Source organism: Pocillopora damicornis, chromosome 14 (genome assembly GCF_964200805.1).
Source record: "Pocillopora damicornis chromosome 14, jaPocDami1.2, whole genome shotgun sequence".
Lineage (NCBI taxonomy): Eukaryota > Metazoa > Cnidaria > Anthozoa > Scleractinia > Pocilloporidae > Pocillopora > Pocillopora damicornis.
The window spans coordinates 14384202-14407795 of record NC_142683.1 but is presented as its reverse complement, the minus strand read 5'-3'; the positions used below and the strand labels follow the sequence as shown (position 1 = coordinate 14407795).

At 38.1% G+C, this 23594-nt stretch overlaps 1 protein-coding gene and 1 pseudogene across 1 annotated transcript; both read left to right on the top strand.

The window, feature by feature from the left end:
- The first annotated feature begins 2062 nt into the window (after positions 1-2062).
- On the top strand, positions 2063-4571 carry LOC113675963 (E3 ubiquitin-protein ligase TRIM45-like; annotated as a pseudogene).
- On the top strand, positions 4557-8449 carry LOC149034617 (E3 ubiquitin-protein ligase TRIM45-like). The gene has a single exon (XM_089194318.1). It carries the CDS (start codon positions 5405-5407, stop codon positions 7589-7591), a length of 2187 nt encoding a protein of 728 aa, XP_089050444.1. The 5' UTR covers positions 4557-5404; the 3' UTR covers positions 7592-8449.
- The last annotated feature ends 15145 nt before the right edge of the window (positions 8450-23594 follow it).

Below are 23594 nucleotides of genomic sequence, written 5' to 3'. Positions count from 1 at the left end.
TTTCAGTTTCCGGATATCGACATGTATGGGGCACCAAAAACTGTCTACACGTTTAAACGTAGGTTTATTGGAAAATGCACAAGCCGTCAACGAAAAACTTCTGATGCTCCTCATACCAGGCGGAAATTGGTTTGCCATAAAGACGATACCTCATGTGTATCGCATCGTCGTTCCCAGCTCCTTTCCCCTTCTCGCCATACTACTGTGGGATATGGCGAGACCCTGGAAACCATGTTGGGTGTTGTAGTGTAAAACTTAAATCAAAGCGTTGCAGCTCAATTTTCTGACCTCACATGAAGTTCGCCAGTAAGTCCACTGTCAACGGTATTTTGCTTACAAAAAAACTCTTACATCGTCATAACCTTGGAAACAATTTTTCGAAGTACGTGCAAATAGTAGCAGTAGAAACCCCTTCGGCCATATAACCACCACGAAGTGCATCATTCTTAAATGTCTAAACATTAACCCTTTACACCCTAACATCAGTCTGTATATTCTCCTTACTGTTCTTTATACATTTCCTGAGATGCTGACAAGGAGAATATGTTTAATAATCAAAAGCTTCCCTAGTTGGTGACCATTTCTTGTATTATCGTGATCTTAATGTTTAAATCAGGGGTGATATTATAAGGAGATATTCAATACTGGTTACTCTTATGAAGCAAAGGGTTAATGAGGATTAAATCAGTTTAACTCCACACGTCAATTTACGACTTGAAAACCTAAGCGAGAACTCGAAGTCAGTAATGCGTGAAAACATGCAAACATGCAAACAATCAAAACAAAACAGAAACCTAATCGGCCATGATCTTCTACGACAAAAGCGTGACTGTGTGTTGATAGCCCGCTTTCTAAATACATTTAACTTCGGTTCAGAAGGTCACTCACTTACATCCTGTTTTTCTTAGCCAACGTTAACCAGTAATCCCCCCCCCCCCCCCCCCCACCTCCTTAGGTGAAACAGAAGCGAGGGAATGTCTACGCTAACTTGACACAAATCGTGTTCCGTGACGTCACTTTTTTTGAAAGAAAATACATAATGACTTTTTATTGGTTAACCCCTTTTGCCGATTCTTCTGTCAATTCTGATTGGCGAGAGTTGGTCATTTATTATCATACTAACGAACAAGATGTTGAACAAAATGCTTCCACTAATTGGTCAACTTTTCAGACAAAAACGATCTGAAAAGATCGGGATAAACTGGGATAGAAACATTTCAAGAAGAGCAGCATGCAGAAAGCCATAGATATGTTTTTCGAAGGTAAAGATGTCTCCGTTTGTCATCAACTCGCTATGGAAAATCTTTATTATATCAAGCAGCGCCAGTGATCGATCACCTCTCTTCTCTAAAAGAAACCGGTCACCATATTTATTGTGGCGCCCGTTAAAGCTCTCACAGAATACATGTCCTTTGTCTTAATGCACTTGGGCCAAGGAGATTGTCCGCCATCGACTTTCGTTCTCTTTGCGAACGGTGTTACGAAGCTATGAAATAAAAGCTAATTGTCTCTTTCAACGATTCTTTCGACTGGGAAAAGAGTCGCTCTTTCTTCACGCTTGCAGCGTAACTATCTCTGAAAGAAATCTGTAAAAACCTTCATCCAATGATCCAACTTATTTCGACGATCGTGGAACCGTTTACAAATGCAAGCTGAAACCGCGTGGACGTTGAAGTCTAGTTTCGTAAACGCGATGCTAATCGAACATCGTCCTTTTCTTACTCTATACCGAAAATCGCTTATATTTTTTACTAAATCCTTAAAGCAAAGTATACATTTGAGCTAGGACGCTGAATTGCAAATTTACCCGAAAAATTGAAAATGAATTCACTTCAATGTTTTTGTTTATCTTAATAACCTTCACGTGCCACTTAGCAAAAAAATATTATCAAGCGACATTAGTTTGCATAAACTGACATAACCTGACATAAGTGTCAGGTTTGCGTAAACGCGGTTCCTTCGCTTCCGTTTCACCTTGCGCCTACACGTACACAATGCTTTCTCGGAAATTCAACCAATAGCTCTTTAAGGCTGTGTTTACAAAAAATCTTGTCAAATACAGACAATGGAGTCCTTCCTGAGAAACCTCACCAAACAAGTTATTTGCTCTATTTGTCTCGAGACCTTCAAAGAACCGAAAATTATATCGTGTTTTCACACCTTTTGTTGTGAGTGTTTGGGAAAACACGCAAGAGTGAGCCACAGACATGGAAAATTGCGATGCCCCGAGTGTCAGGCAGAAATCCACCTGCCACAAGGAAATCGCTTCGAAGCGTTGCCAACCAGCTTTTTTCACAACAGTTTGTTGAATATCCTTGCCGTTCGACAAAGTGGCGATGGAACAAACGTCACTTGTAGCAACTGTAACAAGACCAGCTCCAATGTGCATTACTGCTTTGATTGTGCTCGATTTATGTGCTCTGAATGTCTGAATGCACATGAAATTATGCGCGATGCATTCGAAGGACACAAAGTCATGCCTGTTAAAGACTTCCAGGATCAAGATTACGAAGCTGTGTTAAAGCGACAGCCCTTTTGCACTAAGAGGTTTCACGAGAAAGAGATGACGAGATTTTACTGCCTTCAGTGTCAATGTTGTGTCTGCCATCTTTGCATCGTGACGGATCATAAAAGCCATGAAGCGATTTTGCTCGACGAAGCGGCGGACGACGAGAAAGGAAACATCATGGTGGATGCTTTAATGAGCCGAACAAGGGAAAAAGATTTAAAGGAAACGATTCGACAGTTTCACCACATGGCTTCTGAGCTGCGAGACAATGCTCAACTCGCTAAACGCGGAGTTTCGCAAGCAGCTGAGCAGGAGATCGCAGAGATTCGAGAGCGCGAGCGACAAGCCATTGAATCAATCGAGGCAACATGCGTGACGAGACTCCAAAAAATCAACTCGGCTCGGGAGGCCGTAGAATCTCTCATGAAACAAAACAACAAAGTCGCCGACTTTGCCGAAAACTTGGTACAGAAAAGCTCGAGCTGGGATATCATGCAAAACAAGCACAATTTGAAACAGAGATTTGAAGAACTTCGAGGAATCCAAGCTGCACAACACCATCAGACCTCGTTCATCAAGTTTTACCCCACTCCTGCCGTGGGCTTCAACTTGGGGGACATCGCCACCGAAAACATAGCAGACGCAAGTTGGTCTACTCTAGAGGGACTGGATCAAACTTTTCAGGCTGCTTTAGAAGCAAAGTTCATTTTATCCCCAAAAACACCTGATGGAGAAATAAGTAACCAGCCTGATCTCAAACAGAAAATTGAAGTTCTTATACGACCAGACAAAAATCATGTCACACAAGTCACTGTTTACAACACAGAAAACGGGAGATTCGAGGTGAAATTTATACCCAAAGAACCTGGTGCTTACAGCATTGAAGTGAAGATTAATGGTGATACACTCGCCAACTCTCCGTTCACTGTGGCGGTGAAGGAGCGTGAACTTACTGTGATCGGTGACTTGGATCTGAATTTATTAGAAGGAGAACGGGTCGACAATCTATTTGGAATCGCGGTAAATACGAAAGGAAATATTGCCGTAACTGACGGTAGTAAAAACTGTGTTTACATATTTGATAAAAATGGTAAATGTCTCAGAAAAATTGGAGTTGAAGGGGAATTTGCAGCCCCATCTGGCGTGACATATTTGAAGGATGACGAGATTTTGATTGCTGACACAGGTAACGGCAGAATACAGCAAAAAAAATATCCAAACGGGAACTGTTGTGAAAACTTTAGGAAAAGCAGGTGTAGGAACAAGAGAGTTTAATCTCCCAACCGATGTTTGTTTGGATGAAGAACGTCGCATTGTTGTGACCGAGTTTTGGAGTAATAGGATACAGGTGATGTCATGTCAGGGAGAGACCATTTCCATCTTTGAAAACATTGGCCCAGAAAAATTAAAAGAACCAAGGAGCTGCTTGCCTTACAAAAACAAGTTTTTCGTCTCCGATGGTGGGAATCATTGTATTACGACTTTTGACAAGTCAGGAACATTCTTACACAAGTTTGGCAAGGAGGGCAATCAAGAAGGACAATTTGACTGCCCCACTGATTTGCTAATAGACAGCTCCAATAATCTCCTGGTGTGTGATCGGTTCAATAATCGAGTTCAGCAGTTTTCTCTGGACGGTCGCTTCACTGATAAAAGTATCACTCATTTACCTGAACCTCGTGGAATAGCAGCAACACCAGATGGACGTATTCTCGTGACTACCCCTGAAAAAGTTTTCATATTAAAGTAGCTGTTTCAATATACACTTATTTACTTCGCAGTTTGTATTCTACTTCTAATGACCTGAACTGTTTCTTTCCTAATGTGCTATACTGATTAGAGACTGGAGTTTGTAAGTTTATTCTTCTTCTCGAAGAAACTTCATCAAATGAAACTGAACTAATTAGCTTAGAGATTTCAAATAATATATGTTAGGGGCATTTATGCATATTGGTAATAATATGGCACATGTAAATATTATAGGATTCTGATTGTTTAAGAATATTTTGCACTGAGGACGTCGCATTAAATACATTATTTCCATTTGATATCTTAGCAGTAACTACATATATATTGCTTTCTTCTACTAGAAAGGGCGATACGTGCCAGGTGCTGAAATAGACGAGTACTATGTGACATCCAGCTATTTTTAGGCCTCGCTCCCGAAAAAAAAAATCCAAAAAAGACGCTTTTTGGGGTTGCGTGACTTTGTTAGGTTAAAGAAAAACTTTTTGAAAATTCTCATTGTCTTATTCCTTGAAGGTGCTCATAAGACTGTTCTTAATTGTTCTTTCCATTGTCATAACCCTGGAAACAATATTTTTAAAGTACAGCAAATAGTAGCAATAGAAGTTCCATCGGCCATCTAATGACCACGGAATGCATCATTCTCAAATGTCCAAACATTAACCCGGCTTTACACCCTAACATCAGTCTGCATATTCTCCTTACTGTTCTTTATACATTTCCTCTGGTGCTGATAAGGAGAATATGTTTAATAATCAAAAGCTTCCTTAGTTGGTGATCATTTCTTGTATTCTCGTGTCCGTAATATTTAAATCAGGGGTGATATTATAAGGAGAAATTAGATGTTAGTCACTCTTAAAGGTCAAAGAATTAATGATGAACAGCTTTACACGTCAATTCAAGACTTGAAAACGTAACCGAGAATTCGAAGTCAGTAATGCGTGAAAACGTGCAAACAAACAAAACAAAAAGAAACCTTATCGGCCATGATCTTCTACAACAAAAGTGTAACTGCGTGATGACAGCCCAGTTTCTAAATATATTTAGCTTCAGTTCATTAGGTCACTCAACTACATCCTGTTTTTCTCGGAATTTCAAACAATAGCTTTTTCAGGCTGTGTTTACCAGCAATCTTGTTGAACGCTGACAATGGAGTCCTTTTTGAGAAATCTCACCAAACAGGTTACTTGCTCAGTTTGTCTCGAGACCTACAAAGAGCCGAAAATTATATCGTGTTTTCACACGTTCTGCTGTGATTGTTTAGAAAAACACGCAAGAGTGAGCCAAAGGCATGGAAAATTCCGATGCCCCGAGTGTCAGGCAGAAATCCACTTGCCAGAAGGAAATCGCTTCGAAGCGTTGCCAACTAGTTTCTTTCACAACAGTTTGTTGAATATACTTGCCGTTCGACAAAGTGGCGATGGAACAAACGTCACTTGTGGCAACTGTAAGAAGACCATCTCCAATGTCCATTACTGCTTTGATTGTGCCCGATTCATGTGTTCCGACTGTCTTAACGCACATGAAATTATGCGCGACGCCTTTGAGGGACACAAAGTCATGCCTGTTAAAGACTTCCAAGATCAAGATTACGAGGCTCTGTTAAAGCGACAGCCCTTTTGCACCAAGAAGTACCACGAGCGAGAGATCACGAGATTTTACTGCCTCCAGTGTCAGTGTTGTGTTTGCCATCTTTGCATCGTCACGGATCATCAAAGTCACAAAGTTCAATTGCTCGACGAAGCGGCTGACAACGAGAAAGGAAACATCATGGCGGATGCCGCAGAGAGCCGAACAAGGGAAAAAGATTTAAAGGAAAAGCTTCAACAATACCAAAACACAGCAAACAGCCTGCAAGAAAATGCCCGCGTCGCTAAACGAGGAGTCTCTCAAGCAGCCGAAGAGATGATCGCAGAGATTCGAGAGCGCGAGCGGAAAGCCATTGAATCAATCGAGACAACGTGCGTCACGAGACTCCAAAGAATCAATTCGGCTCGACAGGCAGTAGAATCTCTGATAAAACAAAACAACAAAATCGCCGACTTTGCCGAAAACTTGATACAGAAAAGCTCGAGCTGGGATATCATGCAAAACAAGCACAATTTGAAACAGAGATTTGAGGAGCTTCGAGGAATCCCAGCTGCACAACACCATCAGACCTCGTTCATCAAGTTTTACCCCACTCCTGCCGTGGGCTTCAACTTAGGCGATATCGCCACCGAAGACATAGCAGACGCAGGTCGGTCCACTCTAGAGGGACTGGATCAAACTTTTCATGCTGGTTTAGAAGCAAAGTTCATTTTATCCCCCAAAACACCTGATGGCGAAATAAGTAACCAGCCTGATCTCAACGAGCAAATTAAAGTTCTCATACAACCAGACAAAGATATCATACAAATCACACAGAAAAACACAGAAAACGGTAGATTCGAAGTGAACTTTATACCCAAAGTACCCGGAGCTTATAGCATTGAAGTGAAGATTAATGGAGATACACTCGTCAATTCTCCGTTTACCGTGGCGGTGAAGGAGCGTGAACTTACTGTGGTCGGTAATTTGGATTTGAATTTATTAGAAGGAGAACGAGTCGACGATCTATCTAGAATCGCCGTAAATACGATAGGGAATATTGCCGTAACTGATTGTGGTACAAACTCCGTTTACATATTCGATAAAAGTGGTAAATGTTTGAGAAAAATTGGACTTAAAGGGCAATTTATAAACCCAATTGGCGTGACATATTTGAACGATGACGAGATTTTGATAACAGACACAGGTAACAGAAGAATACAACAAATTAATATCCAAACGGGAACTGTTGTGAACACTTTAGGAAGAGCAGTAAGAAAAGGAGAGTTTTATCTCCCTTGTGATGTTTGTTTGGATGAAGAACGTCGCATTGTTGTAACCGAGATTTATAGTGGCAGGATACAGGTGATGTCACGTGAGGGAGAGACTATTTTCATCTTTGGAAACATCGGCCCAGAAAAATTAATAGAACCAAGGAGCTGCTTGCCTTACAAAGACAAGTTTTTCATATCCGATCGCCAAGATCATTGCATCAAGGCTTTCGACAAGTCAGGAACATTCTTACACAAGTTTGGCAAACGAGGCAATCAAAATGGACAATTTGACCACCCGAATGGTTTGCTAATAGACAGTTTCAATAATCTTCTGGTGTGTGATCAGCACAATAACCGAGTTCAGCAGTTTTCTCTGGACGGTCGCTTCATTGGTAAAAGTATCACTCATTTACCTAAACCTCATGGAATAGCAGCAACACCAGATGGACGTATTCTCGTGACTACCCCTAAAAATATTTTCATATTAAAGTAGCTGTTTCAATTGACACTTATTTACTTTGCAGTTTGTATTCCTCTTCTAATGACCGAACTGTTTCTTTCCTAATGTTGGAGACTGGAATTGTAAGTTTACTCTTATTTTTCGAAGAAACTTTTTCGAATACAAGTGAACTATTTAGCTTTGCGATTTTAAATTTTGCATGTTAGTGGCATTTATGCATATTCGTAGTAATGTAGCAAAGGCAAATTTTATAGGATTGGGATTGTCAAAGAATATTTTGCACTGAAGACGTCGCATTAAATACATTATTTTCATTCGATAACTTAGAAGTAATTACATATATATTGCTTTCTTCTACTAGAAAGGGTGACACGTGCCAGGTGCTGAAATAGACGAGTACCATGTGACATCCAGCTCTTTTAAGCCCCGCTCCCGAAAAGAAAAAAACACTAAAACAACCGCTTTATGCGATTGCGTAATTTTATAAGGTTATCCCTTTAACTCCAAGATCTGACTGTAAATTCTCCCCTCTAGCTGTTACACATTTCCTTGTAAATAAGTTACAAGCGTTTGGTGTTAGATCACGATAACAACTTCTATCTGATGGGTTTGAATATTCTCAAAACCTGTTTGCTGGATAATTTTTAGATATTATAGTGAGAACTTACATGTGAATCACTTCCGGTAGTGAAAGGTTAAAGGATAACTTTTTCAAAATTCCAATTGTCTTATTACTTGAAGGCGCTTGTAAGACTGTTCTTTATTGTTCTTCCCGTTGTTGTAGTGAAAGAGGGATTGGAAAGAGATTGTTTCTGAGACATAAAAATCTGCCTTTATTTGGCAAATGGACATCAGTGAAAATAGATGCAAATAAATCAAAACATATTCAACGTATTCGAATGTGCTCTGTTCTGTAGTAAAGCAAATAGGCAGCGGCTAGAGCACGAAAGAAGTGTAGAGGGAAACACGAGACGTAGTGGAGTGTCTTTCCCTACTTCTTGAGAGCAACTGAGAGTATAATCTGATCAGTGGAAGAGGACCACTGGTCTTTTTCAATCAATCAGAATATTCTCTTAATTAAAAGCTTTCAAAAATGTCCAAACATCAAAGTTTAAAATATGTTATAGTCCATAAACTAAAATAGTTCGGCAGGTTGTATTCAACACTTCTGTCTGAAGTTTTTTAGTCTTGATAAAGAGTCTGAAAGTGAAATGTTCGGTGAAATCCGGCTGAATTGTGGCTCATATCAATAGTTTCTTCGCATGACAATTAGAAACAAACTGCCCAAGGCGTGTGTTTTATGAATGAACGACAACATGAAGACTCCTCGGGGTGAGAGCACCGTAAAAACGGCTTCTGTAACTGATGTGGCCTTCCACTTAACGTATTGGAAAGGATATATGAAGGACTGGGGTTTTCGGATATCAAAACCATGACAAATGGCAGTTGTAAAAATTAAATTTTTTAGTTATTTTTTCAAAACAGGCAGACGCCAAAGCGGACAAAATTTAGCCAAATGGGAGCGAGGTTGATTTAACGCGAATTACACTGAGATGATGCCAATGTTGTTACTGTTGGGCGATGTTGAAGTCGAATAAACATTGCCTTGTTCAAATAAAGTACAATCCCACTAACATGGCTCTGAGGCTATGGAGAATGACAAAAAGAAATAAATTATTAATTCCTCAACCTCGATGAGCTTCCATTGTGTTATTCGCCCAAGGCTCGGAGCCAAGTTTGAATTTTAATATATCGAGAATGGCCTATGAATGGAAAGACATGAATTAATTTTCACACTGAACAGTTAGTCAAATAGGAGTCACAGGCAAACTTTCTTAATGAAGGGGTGAGTTGAATAAGTTGAAATTTAAAAGCCGCCTCAGCCACGATCACTTGTAATTGTCTTTCTTGACTGAATGTGAAACATTCTGATGACAACTCATGCGTGAAAGTGCGACCATTGTTTTGCCTCGCAAATCTTTTAAGCGTGACTAAAACGCCCACAGCTTATGAAAAATGTGAACAATCAGTTACTGAAACAACTGTTATCGAGCCACGGTAAAAATGCCTTATTAACAAGGCCATAAAAGGCTGAGGAGCACCCTGTGTAAGGTAAACTAAAAAGTCTCCATTCTTCTATGAGCATCGAACTTTCGTCTGAGTCAAAAATCAAAATAAAAAGGATCACAGAGCGAAGCGCAGGAAAACGCAAGTGACCTGAAAACGCAACTGGTTTTACTTTTGAATCTGATTGATTTAAGAAAGTGGCACGAATTTTCAGAACAAATCAAAAAACCAAGTAGAGCGAAGCTAAAGTAATCACAGATGACTTTCAACTGACTCCAAATAAAAAAATTACTTCTTAAAACGTCTTAGAGTATGAACAGAAACACCCACGAATCATGACAAATAAGCCTTGTTATGCTAATATCAAAGGCACTTCTTCCTAAGCACCTTTATCTCTTCTGCTTTCCATTCAACACCCCTCTCACAAATTTAGATGAAAATTCTTAGCGCAAGCACAAGCAAAAGGATATAAACTAAAGTTTAGAAGTTGACCTTTATTTTATAAAACTGTCCGAGTAATGGTGAGTAATTTTGGAAAGTCATAATATGCTATTTTAATTGGGGTACTTTCTGTTGACTTCTTAAAGGCAAAAAACTTTGTTATGGGTTCGTTAGTCGCTCCTTTCAAACCCGTAATTTTGGAAAACTGGCGAGTCTCGACTTCGACAAGCAATAAAAAAAGCAATAGCCAGTCTTTTTGGTAAAAAAGGGTCTATCTCATGGTAGATACCTGTTATTTAGAATGGCAGCCCAGACAGAAATGAGCTGGTACAAAGACACTTATTCCTAACCTCCTTGAACTTCACTCACGCATGAGGTCTTGAATGTTCGACAAGAATTACACAAAGTTCGTGTAAAACATTAATTACTTGTGGCGACTAGCCAATGTAAAAGAAAGTATCGCATAAAACTGAGTTTAGAATCACCTACGTCGATTCATTCAAGCTGCTATGGCCTTAGCGAGTAACTCAAAAGGAGGCCAAAGAGCAAAAGGAGTCTTCAGGGCATTGGAAATGGTAAAGATCTCATCTTTCCTCATCACCTCACAAGGGTTGTCATGATAATGTTTAAGATAATCTCTTAGCAAATATCGTTACCTAATAAATATTATCTAACGGCTGAGTAGCTCGAATTCATTTGAATAATGATAATTTGCCACGACCTGCGTCAGAAGCTCACGAAGGAATCTAGGTGAAGAGAACACCACTCTGCAATAGATTTTTAAGGAGTCATGAAAACCACCTTGAACCAGCTTTTATTGATTTTGTGGTTAAATGCATTTGGTGTGAGAAGTGAAGTCAACTCAGGTTTCGGCAATTGTATACAATACTTTTACAAAAGTACCCCGCCAAGTCTTACTCGCAATTTCTTTAATCCGCCCAGAAGCATCTGCCTTTGGTATAACGGTGTCTACTACTATGCCACATTGTACAGCACCAGCTTAAAGATTCCTGTGTATTCAGCTTACACCCTGCCTGATCCTTGCTCGGATTCTCCCCAGCCACAGAGAAGGTCCAGATGGTTTGTTGAGCCTCAGGTGGGCAGCTCATTTGACCTAGTAAATCATAAATCGAAACAAGTTGCTGATTAGAAACTTAATTTAAATATCAGTTTGAAATACCAACGGAATTAAAATCTAGAAAAATATGAAAATTTACTTCTGCAAGGTAAAGCCGACCACAGCGCACTTATATTACTTGTTTACCAATCGACAGAAGATCATGTTCCACTGTCAAAAAGTATTCCTGTTCTTGTTCGGTGGTTCCACCAACAGAGAATAAACCAATGTTCAACCAATTCAGTGAAATTAACTTGACCAAGATTTTACTAAAAAAAGGATTTTATAATTTTAGCCATAATCAGACTTGTTGTTTTTTTTCTTAACAGCTCCTGGTAGCCGAGGACACCAGATCTAAGACAAATATGGAGACTGAAACTGAACGCTACAAGACAGAACAAGCGATAAACGCAGACTTCAGTAACACAGGTTATGACAGGGGTCACCTCAATCCAAACTTTTACCAATGTGGAGAAGGAAGAACAGCAACTTTTACCTTGACAAACGCCATTCCTGAAGATCCCTGCTTTAACCGGCTGGAAGGAAATGGAAGAAGTCGCTTTGAAGACCATGAGGAAAAATTGCTCTTTTCCCGGCGCCAGACGTTATTTTGTGACGGGAATTGTTCAGCAGAGAATACGAATTCCAAACACAGAACATGACAGGGAAGAAGACGTGACTCACAAAGATTTTAATCGAGTCACCGTCCCTAGTTACCTCTGGACAGCGGTTTGCTGTGATGCTTCAAGTACAACTAGTCCCCAGAATGGGTTCTCATTTGCTTACATCGGCAAAAATACTGCTGACTCTTTCGTGGACATTCTGAAAGTGAGTGAATTGCAGGCGAGACTTACTAGCCTTGAACTCAACGAAGATCGCTACGAAGCGGCCGAAATTTTTGTTGATGATTGCAATGAAAATACGGCAAAATCAGAAACTGCACGAATTGAAGTTGCAGCTCCTGTGAAATTACGATTGGCAAATGCAGCGAATGTAATAGGAAGGATGGAGCAGTCAACTATTCCTCACAAGAAACGGAAAGTCTTTCATGAGGTATTGGATTTGATTCAAAGCGGTATATCTGCAAATGGTTATTCCCTTACTTCTGACAAGGAGACTATGTTTAACAATCAAACGCTTCCCTAGGTGGTAATCATTTCTTGTACTCTTTTGACCTTAATGTTTAAATCAGGAGTAATATCATAAGGAGATATCAGATGCTAGTCACTCTTAGGGGTCAAAAGGATAAATGAGGGTTAATTTATTTTAACTCCACGCGTCAATTTACGAGTTGAATACGTAAGCCAGAATTCTAAGTCAATAATGCGTGAAAACATGTAAACAATCAAAACAAAGAAGAAACCCAATCGGCCATGATCTTCTACAGGAAAAGCGTTACTGCTTGATGATAGCCCAGTTTCTAAATATAATTAGCTTCAGTTCATAAGGTCACTCAGCTACATCCAGTTTTTCTTAGTACCGCCCCCCCCCCCCCCAGGTGAAACGGAAACGAGGGAACATCTACGCAAACCTGACACTAATCGTGTTCCCTGACGTCACTCTCTTGCAAGAAAATGTATAATGACTTCTTATTGGTGAACCCCTTTTGCCAATTATTTCGTCAATTCTGATGGGCGGGAGTTGGTAATTTCATCATCATCATCATCATCAATCTTTATTTATACACGAAATCATATCATTTTACATGGTCTTCCTAGGAATCGTGTTTAAATTATGCTAAAATACTTTAAGAACTATTGACTATAATGTTAAACATACAAAAACAAAAACAAAAACTTATATCATGAGTAACAAGGAACTATTTACTATAATGTTAAAAATAAAAAAACTTATATCATGAATAATAAGAGTTATAATGGTGTATCAGAGAAATCTTTCCCATGAAACGAAGTTTTAAAAACATTCAAACTAGTCAGTTTTTTAATCTCAGAAGGAATCCTATTCCACAGAACAGATCCTCTGTAGTGTAGGCTCCCTTTTGCAAACTCAGTTCTGGGTCTGGGGACATAATAATTTAGCTCAGAATTTCTAAGATTGTGTGGGTGTACATTTGAGGTGTTGGTAAAGATCCGCTTCAGATACGGTGGGGAAAGATTATCATGTATTTTATACATTGTCACAGCCAACTGTTTAAGTCTTACATGTTCTAGCCTTTCCAAGCCAAGCTCATCCAACAAAACATTTGAGCAAACGTCATAGTTCTTGAAAAAGTCCAATGTCATGGCGGTCGGACGTGTTTTTATGTGGTCCGCATTTCTTCTATGTTTTTCGGTTCCTCTACTGTTTTCTGTAGAGGACGCTGAACCACAGCATAGAGCAAGCTTTTCTTCGTACCCTTGGTCATTCTGGGATGAATTTAAGTCAAACTCGAATGAATTCAACCTGGATCTACTACCGGTCCCGCTGCGTGCTGACGGCCATTTTGCTCCTCTTACCCGCAAGAAATTCTTCAGGGCAAGGGTAGCATACTTTACTAACCACACAGCATCCTTTAACCCTGTGGAAGTCACCTTGGTACGAAGTGGCGATGTTCACCCTCAGCCTGGACCAGTTAAACATTCGGATTCAAGTCAAGAACGCCATGTCACCTTGGCCCATATAAACGCTCGTTCTTTCAAGAACAGAAATCACTTTATTCTTATTAATGAAGTTGTCCTAGCTAAAAAATTTGATATCCTATGTGTCAGCGAGTCTTGGCTGGACAGCTCCATATCTGATATCGAGCTCGATATTCCTGGCTACAATATTTATCGCCTTGACCGTACAAACAAACCCGGAGGCGGCGTTTGTATCTTCGTAAAACAAAAAAAAGTGTCAAATGATAGGTTATCTACTCGGCAAAGTGGCAATAAGAAATTGCACTCTACGGAAACCTCTTTAATACGAACTACTGATACTCTCTTAAGTGCGATCGATGAGAAGAAAGTTACCGCTGTTGTTTTACTTGATATGAGCAAAGCCTTCGATACTATAAGCCATGGAATATTGCTCAATAAACTGTTGAACGTTGGAATCTCACCATCAAGCATTGCTTGGTTTACCAGCTACCTCTCCGACCGCCGACAAGTTGAGCGCATAAATTCTGAGTTGTCTGATCCTCTACCCGTTGTATCAGGTGTGCCTCAAGGAAGCATTCTTGGACCTATGTTGTTCAGTATTTATGTAAACGACTTACCACTCGCCCCCCTTTCCTGTTTTACTGAAAGTTACGTCGATGACACAAAACTTTACATTTCTTTCCCAGTCCACGACTGGGCTAAATCTGTCACCGATTTAAACGCCGATCTTTTACATATTCGAAACTGGTGCTTCAATAATCGTCTTCTTATGAATCCTGATAAAACCAAACTCATTGTTTACGGAAGTCGACAAAGGCTACTAAACCTCCCCGATATCCGTCTTTCCCTCTTAGGAAAAGAGCTGACACCGGAGCACGTCGTTAAAGACCTAGGTGTGATTTTTGATTCGAACCTAACTTTCCACGAGCACATTGTTAAAACTGTTTCCACCTGTTTCTCAAGTTTGGCCCAGATTAATCGTGTTAAGCACGTATTTGACAGATCGACTTTAATTACTATAATTAACACTGTAGTATTTAGTAAGTTGTTTTATTGTTCCTCCGTCTGGTCCAATGCTGCTGACACTAACCTCCTCAAGCTCCAAGCGATCCAAAACTTTGCAGCCCGGATTATTTGTGGATCCAGAAAATTTGACCACGTTACTCCACTTTTGAAAGAACTGCATTGGCTTCCTATTAAATCTCAGCTATACTTCCGTGACGCCGTGCTTGCTTTTAAATGTATGACTGGATCCGCTCCTACTTACCTCTCTTCGAAGTTTCTAACGCGCGGTAATGTTAGCGGTCGCACGACCAGAAGCTCCCAACTGTTGCACATACCATTATACAAAACTAAATCTGGACAAAGAACTTTTTATTATCGCACTGTCAGCCTGTGGAACAGTTTAGATAATGATCTTAAATTTTGTAATTCTTCTTCTAATTTTAAGCGTAAACTTAGGGCCAAATTATTTGCTGCTTTTCTTTCTCCTCGGTCCTGGTTTTTAATCATATCATATATTTTTTATTGTCCTTTTTTAAAGTTTCTTAGTTTTTATCTTACCCATTTTATCGTACCTTCTTAAAGTTTCTTAGTTGTAATTTTCGTAATTATTTTTAGCTTTATAGATTAAACATTTTTATTATTGTAATTATTAATTGTCACTGAAAAGCCCTGTTAGGTTGTGTCAATAAAGTTTGTATTGTATTGTATTGTAAGGTTAGAAAAGGTGAGAATTCTAGCAGCCCTATTCTGCAGCTTTTGAAGATTGTCTGCTAGTCCCTTATTGATATTACCCCATACGGCACTACAGTAATTAAAATATGGCATCACGTGCATTATACATATTCACTCTGGTATCAAGTGGTATAAAATTACTTACACGCCTCAAGGTAGCAATACCAGCGGATATTTTCTTTAAAATCGTATGAATGTATGGGTGCCAGCTTAAAGGTTCAAATTGATGAATCTTTATTTTATGTTCAACTACTCTTTCTAAGGGAGTGTTATTGACTTTGACTGTGAAGTCACTATATATTTATTTGGGATAACTTAAATTGGCTCCCTATAAGCATGTATTTAGTGTATTTAGTCTTCTTCACATTTAAAGTTTATTTTTTTACTGACAGCCATGACTGGACTAAAATCATATCATAATTCATTTTATATTCAAGGACCCATGGGTCTTCTGCAGATGTGGTAAGGGTAGTATCATCTGCATACAATCTGGGTTTTGAAAACAAATCACATGAAGGGAGATCATTAATATAAATAGTAAATAAGAGAGGGCCTAAAATAGACCCCTGTGGAATACCACATGTTATATTACAGAAATCAGATTGAGCTCTATCAATGAACGTTTGTTGCTTTCGATCAGATAGATAGGACTGGAACCAGTTTAGAGATTGAGAACTGACCCCATAGAGTTTAAGCTTTCCCAGAAGGATAGCATGATCCATGGTATCAAAAGCTTTTTTCAAGTCTAGGAATATCACCCCATTTAAGAGACTGTTGTCAATATTCCATAGCCATTCATTCGTAGCCTCAAGTAAAGCTGTTTCAGTAGAAAACATAGGTCTGAAGCCAGATTGTGATTCAGTTAACAAGTTATTATTATTAAAATATTCATACAATTGATCAAAAACAACTCTTTCAATTAATTTACTCACTACAGGCAGAACTGAGATAGGTCTGTAGTTGTTAGGATCAGTCCTGAGGTCTTCTTTAAATATTGGCGAAACTCTAGCTCGCTTCCAAGCTTTTGGAAATATTCTGGTGGCAATTGACTGATTTATTATAAAAGTTAGACTACGAGTAACTATGGGAGAAGCTTCTTTCAGCAGACGAGCTGAGATGTTATCAAGACCACTAGCTTTATTACTGGGTATTTTCTGAATTAAATTGAAGACCTCCTGGCATGATACTTTCGCCAAGTTAAAGATGTGTCCTACAGGGGTAATATAATCAGTAAAATTGCTGGATGTGTCTTTAATTTCAGAGGCTAAGGAAGGTCCTATTTTGGAGAAATGTGTGTTGAGTATATTACTGATTTCGATGGGGTCGGTATTTACAGTATCCAGCTGAGTTATCTTATTAGATTTAGGTTCATTTCCAATTAGTCTATTAATTCCTTTCCAAGTTGCCTTTATGTTTCTGCGGTTATCTGTGAAGAAGGCATTGTAATATTTCCTTTTTAGCATTCTTAATCTCATGATTAACCTTATTCTTCATGTGTTTGTAAGAAGTCCAATTGCAATCTGTTGGGAACCTCGAGGCTAATTTTTTAAGTTTATCTCTCTGAAACATTAGCCTTTTTAGCTCCGGAGTAATCCAGGGGGAAGAGATTCCTTTCACTCTCTTCTTCTTTAGTGTTGCATGGCTATTAGCAATGTCTAAGAACATATGTTGCTATATATCCCAAGCAGTGTCAGGATTATGCTCCTGTTCAATCAGATGCCACGGGACCATAGATAAATCAGTTCGAAAACTATCTGGAATAAAATTTTTGAAACATTTGTTCGTTACAGTCTTTGGATTTGATTTGGGGATACAAATCTTTCTTATTGCATACACCAGACAGTGATCACTGATTCCGATATCGACGACTCCGGAGTTTGTTTGTTTAGATGAAGAACGTCGCATTGTTGTAACCGAGTATTCGAATGATAGGATACAGGTAATGTCACGTGAGGGAGAGACTATTTCCATTTTTGGAAACATCGGCCCAGAAAAATTAAAAAAACCAAGGAGCTGCTTGCCTTACAAAAACAAGCTGTTCGTCTCCGATAGCGGAAATCATTGTATTACAGCTTTTGACAAGTCAGGAACATTCTTACACAAGTTTGGGAAAGAGGGAAATCAAGATGGACAAGTTAACTGCCCAAGTGGTTTGCTTATAGACAGCTCCAATTATCTTTTGCTGTGAGATCAATGCAATAACCGAGTTCAGCAGTTTTCTCTGGACGGTCGCTTCACTGGAAAAAGTGTCATTCATTTACCTAATCCGCGTAGGTTAGCAGCAACACCAGGTGGACGTATTCTCGTGACTACCCTTAAAAAAATCATCGTATTAAAGTAGCTGTTTCAGTAGACACTTATCTACTTCGCAGGTTGTATTCCTAATGTACAATTATCGGAGACTGGAATTTGTAAGTTTCTTCTCGAAGAAACTTTATCAAATACAACTGAACTAATTAGCTTTCAGATTTTAAATTTGGTTTGCTGGTGGCGTTTATGTATATTCGTAATAATGTAGCACATGTAAATGTTAATAGGATTCTGACTGTCAAAGAATATTTTACATTTAGTACGTCGCGTTAAATACCTTATTTTCTTTCGATAACTTAGCAGTAACTGCATACATATTTCTTTCTGCTATTAGAAAAGGCGTACGTATCAGGTGCTGAAATAGACGAGTACTATGTGACATCCAGCTCTTGTTAGGCCTCGCTCCCGGAAAAAGAAACCAACAAAAAACTAAACCCTTTTTGACTTTGCAAGGTTGAAGGATAACTTTTTGAAAGTTCTAACTGTCTTATCACTTCAAGGCGCCTGTAAGACTGTTCTTAATTGTTCTTCCCATTGTTGCATTGAAAAAGAGGAAATGGAAAGAGGATGTTTTTTTAGACATCAAAATCTGCCTTTATTTTGCAGATGGTCATCAGTAAAAATAAATGCTAATGGATTAAAAAACATATTCAACAAATAAAGAAGCCTTGACTGTGCTTTGTTCTGTAGTAAAGCAAGTAGGAAGCGGCTAGAGCACATAAGAATTGTAGAGGGAAACACGAGACGTAGAGGAGCAATTGAGTGAAGAATCTGATTGATTGTATAAGACCACTGGTCTTATTCAACTAAATAGATTATTCTCTCAATTGAAAGCTTTCTAAACTGTCAAAACTCTTACAATCTTTTCATAAACTAGAATGTTGTTCATTAACAACAAAATGTTATTTTTTATCCGCGTTGGTGTGAAAGATCAAGTTACCAACAGTTGTAAATGTTTAAGGATAGACCGTACGGAGGTTAGGCGCGTAAAAAATAGCAAAGAAAAATAAATATTTAAAGTCTCTAAATGCTTTAAGAATTCGCTGATTAATAATAGAAAATACCATTTCGAAGTACCTATACGTAACTAGACAGACCAATAGGAAATCAGAAAAAACTAAGAGTTAGTTACTTTTTAATTGGAAACATCGGTTGAGTCTTGGGCGATGTTCCCATATGATATGTAAAGATTTCCTTCCTTTTTCTGTATAATTTTGGCACCAGAAGTATTGAACCCGTGAACAGTGAATTGAATTTGGCTGACTCACTCATCAACTTTCTTTCATTCTGAGGAATTGATCTTATAGCGTCAAATAACAATGAACGGTTCCTTCCAAATATTTAACACTCAGTTTCAAAATAGCCTGAAATTCAACCTTCCAACATCGAAAGCCATATTGCTCGAATGAATAGCGTCGTACTGAGAGTAATCCCTTCTCACTTGCGCGAAATTACTGGCAAAATGTCCCCACAGGAAGCTCGCCAGTAAGTCCACTGTTAACAACATTTTGCCTAAAAAAATCCCTACACCGTCATAGCCCTGGGAACAATTTTTTGTGGTACGGCACACAGTACCACTAGAGCCCCATCGGCCATACAATGACCACAGAATGCATCATTCTCAGATATCTAAACATTAACCCTTTACACCCTAACATCAGTCTTTTTTTTTTTTTTTTTTTTTTTTTTTTTAAATTACAAACACAATGCTTACAATACAATATGAAACACCACTTACACTAATTACAATGCTTATTTACATTACTCTACTTACAGTCACTAATAATTACACTACTTACAGTCACTAATAATTACACTACTTACAGTATCCAGCTCTATTAACAACACAATCTACTAATTATGTCATTACATACAAAAAGTACTATTTTCTTTTAACATTGCACAGTGACACATACCGGCGATGGCGACGCCCAGTTAATTCTCTAACAAAAATAAACTACAATAAACTAATAAACAAGGAAGAATATGAGATCTAAGTTTATGCATTGGTCTTCCATTCTTTTCCTTAAAAAAAAGGGCAAACACAAAATTATATGAGAAATTCCCATCTAATTTGAAAATCGCGAAGCTTTCTGTTTCTTATAGCAATTATTTTTTCAACTTGTTTTTTAACTTCAACCTTGTGCAAAAACAATCTAAATATTGGAGAGGTGTTATTTTTTCTACATTCCCAAATAGTCAATTTCCCTAAAAATTATCAAATAATTTAACAGATCATTCCTCTGAAGTAAGCCAACCATAATATCTTTTAAAGACAAAATTAAATATTCGCCACTAAGATCAAACCACCAGACTGTAAATACGTTCCAAAAAGCTTGCACAAAGGAGCAGTTAAAGAAGAGGTGGTACAGATCTTCCGTATAGGTTCCACAAAAAGAACACTTGTCCGAATCACTTAACCCTATTTTGAACAATTTATCGTTTGTAAACAAAATGAAATTCAATACTCTGTATTGAAACGACCAAACATACGTTTCGCTCGCAACAAGATAAGGAATAGAGAAAACTTCCTGCGCATTTGAAAGCTCAAAATCCGCTGTCAACTTTTTAAAGCCATTCGGGATTCTCGCTTTACTTGTTATCATCGTAGAATAAAACTGTTTACACTTTGCAGTATATGCATTAAAAGATTTAGACTTATAATCAAAATTCATAGGATCGAGATTACCCGCTGTGGGGATGGGGCAGGAGCTTTTTGATTTCATATTAATAATAGAAGATCTCAAGGCTGTCCAAGTCAGGAAATTAGTGTTAAGTCCTTTTTGCTTAAAGAATTCATAAGAACGCACATTGTCAACATCGAACTGTAAATCATTCAAATAAGTTATGCCCTTGTCAAAGTATGTTTTATAAAAAACAGGTTTATTATTAATTCGTATATCCTTATTATTCCAAATTACATTTTGAGAATAATTCACATCAGAAAAGGAGCATCTAAAATCCGCCCACCATCTTAGAAGCTGTAAGTAAAACTTACTAAGACTTAAGTCAAGATCATTTACATCATAGTTACATCTAAAAAGAAAACATCCTCCGTATTTTTTTAAGTTGTATTTGAGATAAGAAATCCAGGGCCCTTCCTTCTCATCTATGAGACGCGGAATCCAGGACAATCTTAATGCTTTAATATGTAGCTCAAGGTCTGTGAGATTCAGTCCACCATTCTCTAAAGTATTTATCACAGAAAGCCTTGTGACTTTATCAGGGCCTTTCCACAAAAATTTGTAGATCATTTTCTCCATCTGTTTAATAATTTCGGGTGGGGTTTCTATTATTGAGGAAACATATGATAATTTTGGGATTAGGAAAGATTTCATTATTGTTACTTTGCCAAATAGGGAGAGACCTCTGAGTTTCCATAAATTAATCATTTTTTGAACTTCATTTAATCTATCCTGGAAATTTTGTTTTATAACTTGTTCTTGATCACAGGAGAAGTGAATACCTAGGGTCTTAACATCTGTACACCACTCAAGGTCCAGAGGTGTTTCTAAAGAATTTTTGTTTTTTCCAACCCACATAGCTTTGGTTTTAGAAAGGTTCATTTTTAAGCCAGAACATTTTTCGAAGTCATTAAGGATTTGTATTACTTTTTCGACTGATGAAATATTTGCTAGAGTAGCTGTCATGTCGTCGGCGTACAACAGAGACCTAGTTTCATCTTCCCCGATTTTTATGCCTTCAATATTTTCATTTGTTCTTATAGATATCGCCATAATTTCAATGGCAATTAAAAATAAATAAGACGACAGAGGGTCTCCCTGCCTAACACCCCTTTCTAGTTGAAAAGGAGAAGAGAAAAAACCATTATTAAGAACACAACCTGAGAGGTTATTGTAAAACGTTTGAATCCACTTCATGAAGGAGGGTCCGAAATTAAAACACTCTAATGCTTTATAAAGAAATTCATGTTCTATGGAGTCAAAAGCTTTTTCAAAATCAATAAACAGTAAAACACCTGGTAACTGTAGTGATTCAGTATGAGCGATAATGTCTAAGATTGAACGAGCTGTTTCCCCAATAAACCTACCCTTCATAAAACCGGATTGATTTGCATGGATTACAGAGGGAAGACCATTTTTTATTCTATTTGCGATGACCTTAGTTGCGATTTTTGAGTCAACGAGATTGGTCTCCAATTTTCCAAAAACATCCTGTCCCTTCCTTTTTTGTCGATCAAGGTGATGATCGCCTGCTTTTGAGAATTTGACATTTGCCCTAGCTCAAAACAATGATTAAAAACTTCAGTCATTAATTCACCAACAGAATTCCAGAAAATTTTATAAAATTCAAAAGGAATTCCATCATTTCCAGGCGTCTTCCCCGTGTCAAAGGTATCAAGTGCTTTAACACATTCCTCTATGGTTATTTGACCCTCGCAGCTTAATCTTTCCTCTTGCGATAGTCGTGGAATATTCGAATTTCCAAGAAAGTGATGTAATGAGTCAGATTGGTCTACCTTCAATTTGCTACTATATAAGTTCTTGTAATACTCCGTAGCGGAATCCAATATTTTTTGATAGTTTTTAGTAATGACTCCACTTAAACAGAGCTTTCTTATGTGTTTCCTGGTGTAATTTCTCTTTTCTAAACTCAAAAAATTTTTAGTACTCTTTTCTCCGTATTCATGCCACCTCGCCCTGGCACGCACAATTAATCCATTAGCCTTTTCCTCATAAAAATTTTCCAAGTCCGCTTTGCATTCATCAAGAATTTTTTCGACCTCCTCACAGGGGGCCTGCTGGAACTGTGCTTGAGCAATTTGCAATTTTCTTTGCAGCATTTCTTCTCTCTCCCTTTTGGTCTTAGCTACTTCTTTTGAGTAATTTATGCAAAAGAGTCTGACTTTATATTTAATCCAATCCCAAGCAACTCTCACATCTGAAAATTCCTCCCCCTCTTTTTTCCATTGGTCTAGCTTTTCTTTCATCTTTTGAACAAAATTTTCATCAGTCAATAAGGAAGTATTCATTTTCCAAAACCCCGGGCCTCGCTGACATTCTTCGATTTCCTGTAGATGTAAGAAAATTGCTGAGTGATCAGACCTTATTGCTGCAATGATGTTGACATCTTTAATTAAGTCCTGAAGTGAATTTGAGATGAGCCAATAATCTAATCTACAAAAAATAAATGGAGATTTTTGGGACCATGTAAAGCTTTTTGCTTGGGGATTTTTTACACGCCATACATCATGCAAATTAAATGTTGTTTGTATTTCTTCAATGCGTTCAACAACTTTCTTCCTTAATACCAGTATCCCACCTTTTTTGTCCAGTAGCGGATTAATGGGACAATTGAAGTCACCACCTATTATTATTTTATCTTCATAAGCGAGACCTTCTTTCCTTAGAACGTCAATTAATTCAGTCTGCATATTCTCCTTACTGTTCTTTATACATTTCCTAAGTTGCTGATAAGGAGAATATGTTTAATAATCAAAATCTTCCTTAGTTGGTGATCATTTCCTGTATTCTCGTGTCCGTAATGTTTAAATCAGGGGTGATATTATAAGGAGAAATTAGATGTTAGTCACTCTTAAAGGTCAAAGAATTAATGAGCAGCAGATCAGTTTAACTCCACACGTCAATTTACGACTTAAAAACGTAATCGAGAATTCGAAGTCAGTAACGCGTGAAAACATGCAAACAAACAAAACAAAAAGAAACCTTAACGGCCATGATCTTCTACAACAAAAGCGTAACTGCGTGATGATAGCACAGTTTCTAAATATATTTAGCTTCAGTTCATAAGGTCACTCAACTAC